The sequence below is a fragment of the Microcaecilia unicolor genome, chromosome 4, assembly GCF_901765095.1.
Source record: "Microcaecilia unicolor chromosome 4, aMicUni1.1, whole genome shotgun sequence".
Classification (NCBI taxonomy): domain Eukaryota; kingdom Metazoa; phylum Chordata; class Amphibia; order Gymnophiona; family Siphonopidae; genus Microcaecilia; species Microcaecilia unicolor.
In genome coordinates, this window is record NC_044034.1 from 367,273,425 (window position 1) to 367,290,367 (window position 16,943).

At 46.0% G+C, this 16,943-nt stretch overlaps 1 protein-coding gene across 1 annotated transcript in view; it reads left to right on the forward strand.

Annotated features, from left to right (window-relative positions):
* Positions 1-16,943, forward strand: part of CFAP47 (cilia and flagella associated protein 47) — a 1,083,264-nt gene that overhangs the window by 791,418 nt on the left and 274,903 nt on the right. Inside the window, 1 exon segment of the mRNA XM_030202357.1 lies at positions 12,412-12,516. Within this exon segment, the coding sequence (XP_030058217.1) occupies positions 12,412-12,516 (105 nt within the window).

The window sequence follows — 16,943 nt, forward strand, 5'->3', positions numbered from 1 at the left end:
CTGCATCAGGAGTCTGTTGCTCTCACACGGAGAGTATAGGTCTAAAATCAGCCAAACAAGGTCTGTAACGATTAAGTCATAAACCTTTCAAAGCTTAACAATCAATGTATTAATATTGCGTTTACCACAAATTGTACATTCTTCTTACAACTTTGTAATTCTTTATATTGTTACTATGTAACATTGAGCCTGACATGTGTGGGAAAGCGCGGGGTACAAATGTAATAAATAAATATATTGCAAGCATCAGGAACTGCTGGTATAGCTAAATACGAACGATGCGTCAAGCAGTTCTCCCACCAATCACGTATAAGAATCGCTTGAAGCATCGTTTGTATTTATACCAGCAGTTCCTGATTTTTGCAGCTTACATTGATTGATAAGCTTTGAAAGGTTGATGACTTAATCGTTACAGTTCTTGTCTGATTTTAGACTTATATTCTCTGTCTGAGAGCAACAGACTTCTGACGCAGAAACACGGTCCGTGTCAAGTCAAACTGAAGAATTGTCAGTAAAGATCTCTAGCCATTTTCGTCCACTCCACTGCTGTTCTTTGCTTGTTTGCCGTGTGGACTCTTGCTTCCTTGTTTTGTTTGCCAGTTTTCCTCTGAATGGGTGCATTAATACGGTCAAAAGGTATCAACTGTGTGCTATTGTTTCCAACCTGCTGGTGAGCAGCCAGGATGCCGCCATGACGCGCTAGGTGCCCATGTAGCCCAGAAGAGGAGAGTGGAGCAGAGCGAGGCAGTCAAGTGGCCAAGGAGGAACAACATGGAAAGCTTGCTCCTGGCCCTGCCACCACCTCTGCCCCTGAAGGAGATTGGCATGCCTACTATCTCCAATGTATGCAAATCTCTCTTATGCATATTCATTGGGAATAGCCTGAAAATCGGACTTGCTGGCGACCCTTGAGGACTAGGAGTGAAAACCAGTGTCATAGAGGGTAAACAGACAAAACCTGCATCATTATGGACATTGCTGCAAAACGGAATGAATCTGAAAAGTTTCCGAAGAAGTTTGCATTACCAGAGATGAGAGTAGAAGCGCTGAAGGGGCACTTTAGGTTAAAAGTAGTACTTTTGAGGCAAAAATATGACATTTGACAACCATGTTGTATACAAAAGTAATTCTAATATGGATTTTTAAAAAATGTCCCCTGACAGCTAAAGCCTCTCTGGTGGAAGGGTGACAGTCAATCACAGTCACATCTGACTTGCCTTCCAGCATGTTTATTGATTTTCTCTTCCATGCCCGAGGGAGAAGGGAAGTCATTGGGTGCTATCCTGTGACTTCTGTTTACTTTTATATTTAATCTTGAATAAAGTATTGTTAAAACCACTTAACTTCATCACAACTGAATCGTTGCCATAATGAAAGCACTCTGGGCAAGCCTGTGATGGGGGAGGAGAGCATCACAGGCAGGACTGGTGGGCGAGGGTGCAACCTGGCACCATTCCACCTCCAGCCACTGTTTTGCTGGATAGCACTGGCAAGATCTGCTTCTGCCCAAACAAACAAATAAAAACCCAGTATGCCAGCATTTCATACTGAAACAAAAGATGTACTTAATGTTTTTTAAGCTTAATGGTTTCTTGAGTTTTGCATGTTCTTTTAGCAGTGGCTTAGCAAGGGCGGGGCGGTGGGGGCGGTCCGCCCCGGGTGCACGCTGCTGGAGGGGTGCAGAGAGCAGCTGCGTACGTGTTGGCTCCGCTAGTTCCCTGCTCCCTCTTCCCCGGAACAGGTTACTTCCTGTTCCTGGGCAGAGGGAGCCAGCGGAGCCGACAGCCGCGCGGCTGCTCTCTGCAACTAAGAATGCACCCAGGGGAGTGTTATTGCACCGGGGGGGGGGGGGGGGGGTCGTGCTGCACCCTGGGGGGAACGGACGCTGCTGCACCCGGGGGGGGGGGGGGGGGGGGGGGAGGGTGCGCAGCTGTGATCCGCCCCGGGTGGCAGCCGACCTAGGAAAGCCACTGTCTTTTAGGGTTCAATATTTCTCCTGGCCATTTAAATCTCTTGTTCGGGGTTATCTGGGGATATTCCGCAGTACAAAACCAGATAGTGTCTCTGAGTGTCTCCTCTAGTTGCCCAAGCTGAAACTGGGTAGTTTGTAGACAATCCAGGGATGGAAATAGAGCAGAATGGACACCTTGGGGCTCATTTTTGAAAGAGAAGGACGTCCATCTTTCGACATAAATCGGAAGATGGACATCCTTCTCCCAGGGACGTCCATATCGGTATAATCGAAACCCGATTTAGGACATCCCCAACTGCTCTCTGTCGCAGGGACGGCCAAAGTTCAAGGGGGCATGTCAGAGGCATAGCGAAGGCAGGACTTGGGCGTACCTAACACTTGGACGTCCTTGAACCATAATCGAAAAAAAACCAAGGATGTCCCTGACGAACACTTGGACGTTTTCACCTGGACCTGTTTTTCTTACGACTGAGGCACAAAAAGGTGCCCGAAATGACCAGATGACCACCGGAGAGAATCGGGGATGACTTCCCGTTACTTCCCCAGTGGCCACTAACCCCCTCCCACCCTCAAAAAACATCTTTAAAAATATGTAGTGCCAGCCTTTATGCCAGCCTCAGGTCCATGACAGTGCATGCAGGTCCCTGGAGCAGTTTTAGTGGGTACTGCAGTGCACTTCAGACAGGCGGACCCAGGCCCACCCCCCTACCTGTTACATTTGTGGAGGGAACAGCAAGCTCTCCAAAACCCACCACAAACCCACTGTGCCCATATATGGTACCCCCTTCACCCATAAGGGCTGTGGTAGTGGTGTACAGTTGTGGGGAGTGGGTTTTGGGAGGGCTCAGCACACAAGATAAGGGAGCTATGATCCTGGGAGCAATTTATGAACTCTACTGCAGTGCCCCCTAGGGTGCCTGGTTGGTGTCGTGGTATGTCAGGAGGACCAGTGCACTACAAATGCTGGTTCCTCCCACGACCAAATGGCTTGCATTTGGCTGTTTTTGACATGGACATCCTTGGTTTCGAAAATCGCTGAAAGTCAGAAACGTCCATGTCTGAGGTCGTCCATCTCTAAGGACGACCAAATTTAAGGATTTGGACGTCCCTGATGGTATTTTCGAAATGAAAGATGTACGTCCAACTTGTTTCGAAAATACGGGTTTCCCTGCCCCTGGATTTCTCCATTTTGCAAGGACGTCCAAATTGCAACTTGGACGTCCCTTTCGAAAATGCCCCTCCACGCCATTTAGCAGCGATTTTCAGTCTGCTAACTGGCTAAATAACCACATAAAGGCAGGACAGCAAAGCATTTAACCGGGCACTGATCTGAATATCGGCTGATGCCCGGTTCACCTCTGGGTAGCAGCAGAAGAGTTCAGGCTGCCCCATATCTTAATCCCCCACCCTCATAACTACAGCACACCTTCTAATCCCCTCCTCCCCAAGAAAGATCATGGTAGCCATTTTGAACAGGTTATAATGCCTTTGTATGGACGTAACAATGGCTTTGCATCGCTCCATGGTGCGACCGCACCTTCAATATTGTTTTCAATTCTGGTCACGGCATCTCAAAAAAGATATAGTGGAATTAGAAAAGGTACAGATAAGAGTGACGAAAATGATAAAGGTGATGGGATGACTTTCCTATGAGGAAAGGCTAAAGCAGCTAGGGCTCTTCAGCTTGGAGAAAAGACAGCTGAGGAGAGATATGATAGAGGTCTATAAAATAATGAGTGAAATGGAACGGGTAGATGTGAATTGTTTGTTTACTCTTTCCAAAAATACTAGGAGTAGGGGGCATGAGATGAAGCTACAAAGTAGTAAATTTAAAACGAATTGGAGAAAATTGTTCTTCACAAAGTGTAATTAAACTCTGGAATTCGTTGCCAGAGAAAGTAGTAAAAGCAGTTAGCTTAGCAATGTTTAAAAAAGGTTTGCATGGCTTCCTAAAGGAAATGTCCATAGACCATTATTAAAAAGGACTTGGGGAAAATTCACTTCTTATTTCTAGGATAAGCACCATAAAATGTATTGTACTTTTTTGGGATCTTGCCAGGTACTTGTGACCTGGATTGGCCACTGTTGGAAACAGGATGCTGGGCTTGATGGACCTTCGGTCTTTCCCAGTATGGCAATACTTATGTAGGTTACTGCACTGGGTTGGAACAAGTGGACACTACTCCTACCCTCTAGACCACCAGGGACCATCAAAGCATGCCTGGGGGAACCTGTGGGGTGGGGTGGGGGGTGGTGGAGGGAGCTCTGGCCTGCCATAATCTTTCATTAGGGTTTGGGAGAGGGGATCAGAAGAGAGGGTGCTGCAGTTCCGGAGGTGGTTGTGGGGATCGGAAGGGGAGGTAGTTTGTTCTTGGGGGTGGAAGGAAGGATTGGAGGTGGGGGGGGGGGGAGGACTTCAGACTTGGTCAGAAACCATAATGTGGGTTCTGGCAGCTGGAACTCAAATAAGGTTTGGTAGCCATTTCAACTTTAATTAGCCCTATGTATTCAGTGCCAGAGTCTGGACATGGCCCATAATTGAATATCTGAGGTTAATTCTGCCTCTGACGGTCAGCCTTTAAAAAAAAAGCTGACCGCTGTGGGCTGAATATCGGCCAGTTAATATTCATAAGTAGTTAAAAAATGTTTTGAATAACAAACTTTAATATTCATTTCCAGCGGTGTTGTGTAGGTTTCGGGTTTATTCTCTGTTTGTAAACGTACCAGATTCCTTAGCATTATCATACTGCGTCTGTCTTTTCGAGTTTCTTTTGTGAGGAAGAACAGGCAAATTATGTAATGCATTTTACAAATAAAAGGGTTAGAACAACATAATTCAATTTGCTTTCATGTCGGAAAGAGAGCGAGACGACAAGAGGTAATAGCAGGTGGAAATGCACAAGGTATTATTATTAAACCTTAATACCAGTTTCTTGCTTTCACTTTCATCGTATCGTAGCATCAGCTTTGTAGTTTTGCCAGATGGCTAAGGTTTGCCCTTTTGCTTGGAGGGACTCGTAGTTCTGGTTTTATATTTATTTAATTTCTTATATACAAGCTGCAAACCATCAGAGCAGTGTGCATTCAGGTACTTTTGATATTTTTCTGTCACTGGAGGGCTCACAGTCTGAGACAATGGAGGGGTTAAGTGACTTCTCCAAGATCACAAGATCTGAACCGGGCTCGTCTGGTTCTCAGCCCACTGCTCTAACCGGTCGGCTACTCTTTCACTCCAAGAAAAGCAGGACATAAACTCAGGACTGAATCAACACTGTTGGGCAAATCTTACCACTGTATTGTGAAATACACTGAGCAGGGATACCGGTAAGTTCCTTTCAGCCTCTTTTCACCTAAAATCTCTTTGTCCTCTGCAGGGTGAATAGTGACGTCTCTATTATGTTTCCCTCCAACACATACTTATCAAATGTGGAGGAGAAGCCTAGTGGTTAGAACACACAGCTGACATTCAGGGAAGCTAGATTCAAATCCCACTGCTGCTCCTTGTGATCTTGGGCGAGTCACTTAACCATCCGTTGCCTTAGTACAAGTTTATTAAAATATTCTATCCCGCCTACCATCTAAAAGAGGGGATATGGACAGTGTAATGCAACGAGACAGGATAATGTGGGGTAGAGAGCCGCACAGGAATGGGGAATCCCGCAGAACCGGCAGAATTCCTGCAGGGATGGAAGTAGTTGCCATGGGATTCCCACGGGGAAAGTTAAGACAGTTTCCACTCCTTCCGTCCCAGTGAGTGGCCCTGTGGATAAACATGTAACTACCTCTGCAGTGGTGAGTGCTGTGGCTCACACAAATTCTTCACCCTAGTCACCTTCGAGCTTGGGGCATCTTTTAGCCCGGTTGAAAATGAGGTCGGGATTTGCCGCAGCACCCCAGAGAGCTTGCTGCGGCACACAGTTTGGGAAACGCTGACCTAAACCAATTTTTTTACTAGCAGATGTTTCTAAAAATCTGGATTTACTCATTGTGTCAGCTGAGGTCACTTTAAAAGAGTTGGACTCTGCTTTCTACTAATTATCTTGTATTAAAGGGTATAACAAGCAAATTATTAATGTCTCTCAGGAAACAGCTAGTAAATTAGAGGAGGTGGTGGGTAGCAGGCTTGGTAAGATTGAGAAAACGTGTCCTCTTTGCATTCTCTAGGAGTAGCAGGGGTTAAGGATAATCTAGGTCTTGACGGACATTTGGAATATTTGGAAAATTCTCTAAGGACACGGAACCTTAGGTTGTTAAATTTCCCAAAATCCCATCTTATGTCACCATTGATATTGTTTAAGAATTAAGGCCCCCTTTAACTAAGGCACGCTCACGTTTTTAGCACGCACTAAAATTGTAGGCGTGCTAAACGTTAGAGATGCCCATAGGAATGTACTGACGTCTCTAACATTTAGCGCACCTATGATTTTAGCGCGCACTAAAAACGTGAGTGTGCCTTAGTTAAAGGGGGCCTATATTAAGGACATTTTGCAAATGTCAGATGTGGATACTATTTTAATATCTAAATTGTATTATATTCAGTGGCGTTCCTAGGGGCGCTGACACCCGGGGCGGATCGCCGATGCGCCCCGCCCCCCCCCCGGAACAGCACAACCACCCCCCCCCCGGCAAAATAACCCCCCCGGGTGCAGCGCAACCCCCTGGCGAAAGAACCCTCCCCCCGGGTGCACGCCGCTGGGGGGGTGGGGGTGCCGCGCGCCTGTCGGCTCTTTGTTTCCATGCTCCCTCTGCCCCGGAACAGGAAGTAACCTGTTCCGGGGCAGAGGGAGCATGAAAACGAAGAGCCGACAGGCGCGCGGCACCCCCCTCCCCCCCCCAGCGGCATGCACCTGGGGCAGACCGCCCCCCTCTTGGTACGCCACTGATTATATTTCTGCTTTATCTTCTGTCCAAACTGAGGATGTGCAGACAGTTGTTGATCCTACAATTGCTAATTTAATGCACTTTCTCGGAGCTCTTTAAGATGTTATTTCCACAAGAGTAACGTTGGTGGTTACATTTATGACAGAAATTTTTATTTTAGTTATTTATTTATTTGTACCCCACATTTTCCCACCTATTTGCAGGCTCAATGTGGCTTACATGGTACTGTCAGAGGCGTTTGCCCAGTCAACAAAGTTGTAGAGTGATCGTATGAGGTATAAGTGGAGGGTCGGAGTGGATGAAGATTGCGTGTTGTCCTGTTCGATCATAGTCATGCTGTGTTGGTAGAAATGGATTAATTATCTGTTCTGCAGGTTTAGATTTCTAAAAAAGATTTCCTTTCTTGTCAGAAGATTACCGTGGGGTCCTTTCTACAAAGGAGCGCTAATGGATATAGGCCAAAATTTTGAATATGGTACCAAAAAATAGGCCGGAAAGAATGAGTGCTAAGTACTATTCTATAAACAGTCCTTCGAGTTGGGTGTCGTTTACAGAACAGTACCAGGATCCAGGCCTAGCTTTTTAGACGCGAGGATTTACACCAACTGAAATCCTTGCCGATCCCACAGGTGTAATCTGTGCGTAAATCCTTGGAATGCCCATGACCCACCCATGCCCCTCCTATAGCCATGCCCATTTTGATCCACAGACGAGAATGATGATACGTTGAAACCTTCTGCTCAGTGTGCTGCTGCTGCTAAGAAAGCAAATAGAATGTTAGGTATTATTAGGAAAGGAATGGAAAACAAAAATGAGGATGTTATAATGCCTTCGCTCCATGGTGCGACCACACCTCGAATATTGGGTTCAATTCTGGTCGCCGCATCTCAAAAAAGATAGAGTGGAATTAGAAAAGGTGCAGAGAAGGGCGACGAAAATGATAAAAGGGATGGGATAACTTCCCTATGAGGAAAGGCTAAAGCGGCTAGGGCTCTTCAGCTTGGAGAAAAGACGGCTGAGGGGAGATATGATAGAGGTCTATAAAATAATGAGTGGAGTGGAACGGGTGGACATGAATTGTTTGTTTACTCACTCCAAAAATATGAGGACTAGGGGGCACGCAATGAAGCTGCAAAGTAGTAAATTTAAAACGAATTGGAGAAAATGTTTCTTCACTCAATGTGTTGTTAAACGCTGGAATTCATTGCCAGAGAATGTAGTAAAGGCAGTTAGCTTAGCAGGGTTTTAAAAAGGTTTGGCCGGCTTCCTAAAGAAAATATCTATAGACCATTATTAAAATTGACTTGGGGAAATCCACTGCTTATTTCTGGGATAAGCAGCATAAAATGTATTGAACTTTTTTGGCATCTTGCCAGGTGTTTGTGACCTGGATTGGCCACTATTGGAAACAGGATGCTGGGCTTGTGGACTTTTGGTCTGTCCCAGTGTGGAAATACTTATGTGCACATCTTTAGCGCCTAGCAAGGTGATGCATATGTAAATTCTAATTGTTTCCAATTAGCACCAATAATTGATTATTAGCTCCCAGTTATTACTCTCTTTAGATGGAAATATGGGGGGGGGGGGGATTAATACTCTCTCATTGTAATTTGATCACACTTTACTCTCATAGGTCATCTTTCTGTGACTTAGGAATTTGTAAATTTGCTTTATTTATTTTTTTTATCTTAACGAGTTACTGTTATTAAGTATAAATGTTTTTTTCTTCGTAAGTTTGTCAAAATATTAATAGAAGTAAAGTTAAAATGGCCTCAATACTGCTGCTTTAAAAATGGGCATAGCGGGCGGGTAAGTCCTGTGTTAGCACGCACTAAACCCAGATTTTAGAATGCTGGAAGTATTTCCTGTATCTGTTAACTGATTGTCTGGTTTTAGGGTGAAAGCATTTTTAGTTGTGCAGACTACAATGATGAACAGTCCATCCCGGTGGTTTGTGAGCTGAGAGGGACTATCCAGCTTATTTTCGAAGGAGATCGTCGGCCATCTTCCAACACAAATCGGGAGATGGCCGGCCATCTCCTAAAGCCGGCCAAATTGGTATAATCGAAAGCCGATTTTGGCCAGCGCCAACTGCTTTCCGGCGCGGAGCCGGCCAAACTTCAAGGGGGCGTTTCGGTAGGGTAGTGAAGGTGGGACGGGGGCGTGCTTTGAGATGGCCAGCTTCGCCCGATAATGGAAAAAAGAACGGCGTCCCTGGTGAGAATTTGGTCCACTTTATTTGGTCCCTTTTTTTCAGGTCCAAGTCCCCAAAAAGTGCCCAAACTGACCAGATGACCACCTGAGGGAATCGGGGATCACCTCCCCTGACTTCCCCCAGTGGTCACTAACCCCTCCCACCCTAAAAAAAAACAACTTTAAAAACTTTTTTTGCCAGCCTCAAATGTCATACTCAGGTCCATCACAGCAGTATACAGGTCCCTGGAGCAGTTTTAGTGGGTGCAGTGTTCAGGCAGGCGGACCCAGGCCCATACCCCCCCCTACCTGTTACACTTGTGGTGGTAAATGGGAGCCCTCCAACCCCCCCCCAAAAGAAAAACCCACTGTACCCACATGTAGGTGCCCCCCTTCACCCATAAGGGCTATGGTAATGGTATAGAGTTGTGGGGAGTGGGTTTTGGGGGGGGGGGTTGGGGGGCTCAGCACCCAAGGTAAGGGAGCTATGCACCTGGGAGCTATTTTATATATTTTTTTAATTTTTAGAAGTGCCCCCTAGGGTGCCCGGTTGGTGTCCTGGCATGTCAGGGGGACCAGTGTACTACAAATGCTGGCTCCTCCCACGACCAAATGCCTTGGATTTGGCCGGGTTTGAGATGGCCGGCCTCGGTTTCCATTATTGGCGAAAACCGAGGCTGGCCATCTCAAACCCGGCCATCTCTGACATTTGGCCGGCCCCAACCGTATTGTTGAAACGAAAGATGGCCGGCCATCTCGTTTGAAAATACGGTCGGCCCCGCCCCTTCACGATGGGCGCCCTTAGAGATGGGCGTCCCCGGTCGAAAATGCCCGTGCACTTTAGAAAGAGATTGGAGTCTTACCTGTCCTGTACTGTTTAGTTGAAGGATATTATATAGTTTTAAAATTATGATGCTGCATTTACTGTTTATTTGATTGTATCTTATTTTACATTGTTTTGATGGTATCTATTTATATTGTTTTATATTATGACATTTTGGGGCTGATTTTCAAAAAAGAAACACGTCTCAAAAATAGCATAAAGTGGCATTTGGATGTTTTTCTCTGTAATTATCCAAATTGCCATTTTTGAAACTCAGATTTGAGATGTTTTTCTCTACAGTGCGTCCAAATCAGAAGGGGTTGTGTTGGGGCGGGATTCGGGCGTTCCCAAAACATGGATGTTTTTCTGCCATAATGGAACAAAGCAAAAATATCCAGGGCTCAAAGTTAGACATCTGTTTCAGTCAAACCTAAGTCACATAAAGGTGCCCTAAATGATGAGATAACCACTGGAGGGATTAAGGTATAACTCCCCCTTACTCCCCCAGAGGTCACTGACCCTCTCCCACCCCTCAAAACTGTAAATGAAACAGTACATACCAGCCTTTATGACAGCTTCAGATGTTATGGCCAGTCCTATTAGAGCCGCAAGCAGGACCCTGGAGTAGCCACTGTAGGGAAGGGGACCCAGGCCCATATCCTACTCTAACTCTTACACTTGTGGTAGAAAGTGTGAGCCCTTCAAAACCCACCAAAAACCTACTGTACTTACATATAGATGACACTATTCAGCCGGCTGTGGTCAGCGTTTTTATAAATGCTGATCATTGCCAGCAAAATTGTCCCCTGAAATCCAAATTTAGTTGGGCTGTTGGGGGCAACAGCACAGTCCCCTTGCTCCTGCCTCCTGTGGCACCTCTGTAAAATGGTTGCTACGACCTCTCACGGCAGCTCACGTTACTTTGTGTAGTACCACGAGCTGCCACAAGAGGTCACGGCATCCATTTTATAGAGGTGCCGCAAGAGGCAGGAGCAAGGCAGCTGCGCTGCTGCCCCCAACAACCCTGCTGGACCACCATGGATGTAGGTAAGCCCAGGGGCTTACTTTCACAGTCAGGAGGATGTTTGCATAGTGCCGCTGAGTATCCATGGTTAGGCGATGGGAAGCTATTTAAGCGGGCAAAATGAAAATTGCCATTCATCCATTTTGGGTCTGAGACCTTACTGCAAGCCATTGACCTAGCGGTAAGGTCTCACGCGGTAACCGGGCGGTAATGGTCTACGCGTGTCAAATGCCACTTGACACACGTAGCTGCCGCGCTTCAGAAAAGAAAAAAATATTTTTCAGATGCATGTGTCGCACATTTGCCAAAATTGAAATTACCACAAGGGCCACGCGGTAACCGGGTGGTAACTCAAATTTGGCGCGTGTTGGGCGCACATAGGCACCTACGCGGCTTAGTAAAAAGGCCCCTAAGTGTTCCCACCTGGTTCTATGGGTGGGCCAAGGGTGTTCCCTTCAAATGTGTGTGTAGTGTTATCGAATAGTGCGGTTCCACACCCAACCTGTACGCTGGGATTTACGCCCGGTTTCAGTTGGTGCAACTCTTCACGCCCAAAGTTGAGCGTGGATCCCGGTGCTACACACTGTTCCATAAAGGGCATCGATCCCGGAACCCCCGTTCTAGAAAACCACTCAGCGCCGATTTACTGAATCCAGCCCGACGTGTGCTTGTTAAGAGCGAGTAAATCCGAGAGGCTGGGGAATCCGTCCTGTCACTAAAGACCGTTGGTACAGCGCTCGCTATCACACTGAGCAGGAGTAAGGAACACGGCACAGCACATTAATCACATAAGCAGAGCTTTTTTTGAGGGGGTACTGAGTACCGGCACCTTTTCCATTGTCTGCTAAAATTGACCCATGACCCCCAAGTTTTAATACCCTAACCCTAACCCTCACCTCACTCATTCCTTGACTCACAGAACTATCTCTACCATATGTCTTCGTATCTTAATACTGCCCTGTTAGCTTCCCTTTGTCTCCTTCCTATGTTTCAAAGTTTTGTTCCATTGCTATATTCCTTAACGACACTTTGTCTCGCATAATTCTTCACAATGTAATCCATAACCAAGTTGTAACGAATTGTATTTCCACCATTCATCTTATATTGTAAGCCACACTGAGCCCGCAAAGAGGTGGGAAAATGTGGGATACAAATGCAATAAAAATAAAATAAATAAATAAAATAATGAAAGAGCTCAGGGTCTACACACCAATTCTGCCTTTTCATAGATTCTGTGACTGGTTGCAGGGGGCCTGGCTATTGTGGGGTGGGTTCCTCAGTGATCACCCCACCCCTGAAGGGTGGCCTGGCATTTGAGTACCGGCACCTTTTCCATTGTCTGCTAAAATTGACCCACGGAACCAAGTTTTAATGAAAGAGCTCAGGCTCAACACACCAATTCTGCCTTGTCATAGATTCTGTGACTGGTTGCAGGAGGCCTGGCTATTGTGGGGTGCAAAGAATAGAGAAAAAGGATTGATTTTCGTTCTTCTTTGCTTTCTTTTTATATTCGTACAGCTGCTGCTGATGCCTCATTCCGTCTTAGAAGTGCCCGTTCAGTTCTGCCCGTCAGCCCTCGGAAGAGCCAATCATAGAACATCAATCGCCTTCAGATGCCCACAGGTAAGACATTGGTACTTAACAAAAAAACAAAAAGGCACACAACTGCTTACAAAACAGTAGATATAAAACAACAAAGCAGAGTGGAATCAATGCATTTATTGGAACAATACCCGACGTGGCCACGTTTCGCCCTCAGGCTGCGTCAGGGGTACAAACTATGAAAACAAAACAAGAATATAAGAAACATATATAGCCATACATAATATCTATGTCATAACATGATCCAACAACCAAATATTAATAATCATCATTGATATCACAAAACATCACATACAAAATTTCCACATATAAAATTTATAAACACATATTTATCTTTTAATAATGGAAAAATACAGTATTAAAAACAAAACCATTAAAATATAAAAATCAAACGATACAATGAAGAGGGAAAGAGATTCTTTTATATGTGGAAATTTTGTATGTGATGTTTTGTGATATCAGTGATGATTATTAATATTTGGTTTGTAGATGACATCATGTATGGCTATATATGTTTGAACATTTTTAATAATAATTTTTTAATAATTGTTTTTATATTTGTTGGATCATGTTATGACATAGATATTATGAATGGCTATATATGTTTCTTATATTCTTGTTTTGTTTTCATAGTTTGTACCCCTGACGCAGCCTGAGGGCGAAACGTGGCCACATCGGGTATTGTTCCAATAAATGCATTGATTCCACTCTGCTTTGTTGTTTTATATCTAAAGATGGTACTTAACAATTTCTGCTCAATACTTTTTTTTCTCTTACTTTTTTCCTTTCTTTTTTATTAAAGAGAGCCCTCAGCAAAAACCACTTTTTGGGGGGCAATACATTTCTTTTGCCAAGTGGTATAGCACTTCTTACATCGGGCCTCTCTTAATTTTCTGTATGTGCTATTGCCTATCTCGATAGTGCTTCTTTTCCAAGTAAATAGATCAAACGTGAACTTATCTCTATAAGGCCATCACAGACCTGTTATTGCTCAATCTTGTGTGGCTGAACGCCACTTGTCCCTCTAAGAAGTTGGACGCCGACCGCCGGGGGTCGCATAACTAGTTAGCACGGAGAAGTATCGTAATAACAGTTTATTATTACCAGTGGCGTTCCTAGGGGGGCTGACACCCGGGGCGGATCGCCGATGCACCCCGCCCCCCGGGTGCAGCGCCCCCCCGGTGCAGCGCCACCCCCCACCCCAGCAAAAGAACCCCCCCTGGGTTACTTCCTGTTCCAGGGTAGAGGGAGCATGGAAACGAAGGAAGCTGACCGGCGCGCAGCACCCCCCCAGCGGCGTGCACCCGGGGCAGACCGCCCCCACCGTCCCCCCCTTGGTACGCCACTGATTATTACACAGGTAAGACATGACATCCGATAGGCAAAGCAGCAGGAGACGTGAAAGATCAGGCTCTATAGCGGAGGGGAGCAAGAAACATGGACTAAATTTAGATATCTAAGGAAACCTCTGAGCCTGCGGTCTGAAAGAAGTGGTTTCGCTTGGGTACCACAGTAGAATTTTTAGAATTAGCTGCTTCTGTCATAGTCTAGGATCCAAGAACATAACTGGTCAGTTCTTTCAGGGGGATTACTAGAGGTGCTAAGAATGTTGTCACTTGCATAAAATGGTAGAAACTTCTTGTCATTCTGTTCACGTCAGATGAGTGAAACATTTCAGATCAGAATCGGATCAGGCCGATTTTTGGCCCGTTTCAATTCCTTTAAAAAATGTTCTCAGTGTGAAAATGTATCAACCACCCCCCCCCCCCCCCCCCCCAGTGAATCTGGGAAAAACTTGATAAACTAAGCAGAATTTGATATAGATTCCTCAAAATGTAGGAATCCACCAGCTGCAGACTCTGCAATTCAGGTTTGCTGATTGTGAGGAAACTGTGTCTGACTTTATTTTTTTAAATAAAATGTTCACTTATTACAGGAAGTTTGCGTAACGTGGTAAATGTCTGCCTGTCCATTAACTGGGCGGATGACGGCTATGCCCCCAACAGTTACTGCTCAGACTTTGTATTTACTGGGGGTCATTCTTTTAAGGAGCTGCCTAATTGTATATTTTATGTGGCATGAACGCTCATAAATACCGGTATTCTAATTGTTTACACGTACATGTAAATAAGCAGTTTTGGTTAAGCAATATTCTGTAAGTATATTGTGATAGCGTATACTTTTCAGGTGGGCCTTCACATGAGAGGACTGTGGGCGGAATGCTTAATTCCGTGGGTAGATTATAAAATCTTACCCCACCCCTCCCCCGATACTCAAAAGCATTTAACTGGACAGGATTGGCACCTGTCTGGTTAAATGCCCCATAACCGGCTATCAGCCAGCTATCTCCTGCTGAATATCACCAGTTAGCGGCTAGCAGATAGCCGGTTATATCGGCCATTATAACCAGCTGTCCGCCAATTTTCAGTCCCACTTTAGCGGCTGTATTTGGCCGTGAATATGTGGGATATTTTGGGCCGGTTAGAAGATAACCAGCTAAGTCTGAATATCAACATAACCGGCCCAAAATAAAGTGGATATTCAATTCTGGTCACCGGAAACGGCCTGGCATTGAATATCCAGGTTTAGTGGTGACCATCAGGGACATTTTCGAAAGAGAAGGGCGCCCATCTTCCGACACAAATCAGGAGATGGGCGTCCTTCTCTCAGGGTCGCCTAAATCGGCATAATCGAAAGCCGATTTTGGGCATCCTCAACTGCAGTCCGTTGTGGGGACGACCAAAGTTCACGGGGGCTTGTCGGAGGCGTAGTGAAGGCGGGACTGGGGCGTGCTTTAGAGATGGGCGTCCTCGGCAGATAATGGAAAAAAGAAGGGCGTCCCTGACGAGCATTTGGTCGACTTTACTTAGTCCATTTTTTTTCACGACCAAGCCTCAAAAAGGTACCCAAACTGACCAGATGACCACTGGAGGGAATCGGGGATGACCTCCCCTTACTCACCCAGTGGTCACCATCCCCCTCCCACCCAAAAAAAATATAAAAAACATTTTTTTGCCAGCCTCAAATGTCATAACCAGCTCCATGACAGCAGTATACAGGTCCCTGGAGCAGTTTTAGTGGGTGCAGTGCACTTCAGGCAGGTGGGCCCAGGCCCATCCCCCCCTACCCGTTACACTTGTGTTGGTAAATGTGAGCCCTTCAAAACCCATCCAAAACCCACTGTACCCACATGTAGGCGCCCCCCTTCACCCCTTAGGGCTATGGTAGTGGTGTACAGTTGTGGGTAGTGGGTTTTGGGGGGATTTTGGGGGGCTCAGCACACAAGGTAAAGGAGCTATGTACCTGGGAGCAATTTGTGAAGTCCACTGCAGTGCCCCCTAGGGTGCCCGGTTGGTGTCCTGGCATGTGAAGGGGACCAGTGCACTACGGATGCTGGCTCCTCCCACAACCAAATGTCTTGATTATGGCCGGGTTTGAGATGGCCGCCATTAGTTTCCATTATCGGCGAAAACCAATGGCAGCTATCTCTAACGCCGGCGATTTCTAAGGGCAGGCCAAATGTTGAGATTTGGCTGGCCTTGACCGTGTTATCAAAACGAAAGATGGCCGGCCATCTTGTTTCGATAATAGAGTCGGGTACGCCGCTTGACGGGGCCGGTGTTAGAGATGGCCGCCCTTATTGATGGCCGACCCCGTTCGATTATAGCCCTCCAAGGAACCCTTACTAAGTTGTGCTGAAAAATGGCCTATGCCGCTATAGACGCGTGTATTGGACATGCGCACGTCCATTTTTTAGTGTGTTTGCCGAAAATGGATGTGTGGCAAAATAAAAATCAGCACGCGTCAATTTTGGGCCTGAGACCTTACCACCACCCACTGACTTAGCGGTAAGGTCTCGTACGTTAACTGGGCAGTAATCATCAGCGCGTGTACACTGCCGATTACTGCCTGGGTAGCGCCACTCAGTTGAACGTAGAAATTATTTTCTGCCGCACATTTTGGACGCGCGTAGAAATTAGAATTACCACCCAGGGCACACAGTAGCCGGGTGGTAGTTCTAATTGGACACACGTTGTACGCATGTAGGCGCCTATGTATCTTAGTAAAAGGGTCCCGTAAGTGCTGCTGAAATTTGCGGTTAGCGCCCAAGTCAAAGCCAGCTATATTGGGGATGTTGTAGGGATGGAGTCAGCACTTGGCCACTTAAGTGCTGATATTCAGCTCTTAAGTGGCCAGGTTTAGCATTTAAATGGGACCGCATAAAAGTCTGTCCTGTTTTTACGCGCTACCCCATGGCCGCATGGGTGCTGAGTATCAACTTAAATGGCTATGTATTAGCCTAATCAAAAATAACCAGATATTCAAAGCCAAAGACCAGACAGGACTTGGCTTTGAATATCCGGGAATAACTCAGTTAGGGTTTGCTGGCTAAATATCAGGCCCATAGTTTTTACGGCCACAGTAAAAATGGTCTTAGTGTGCAGGAA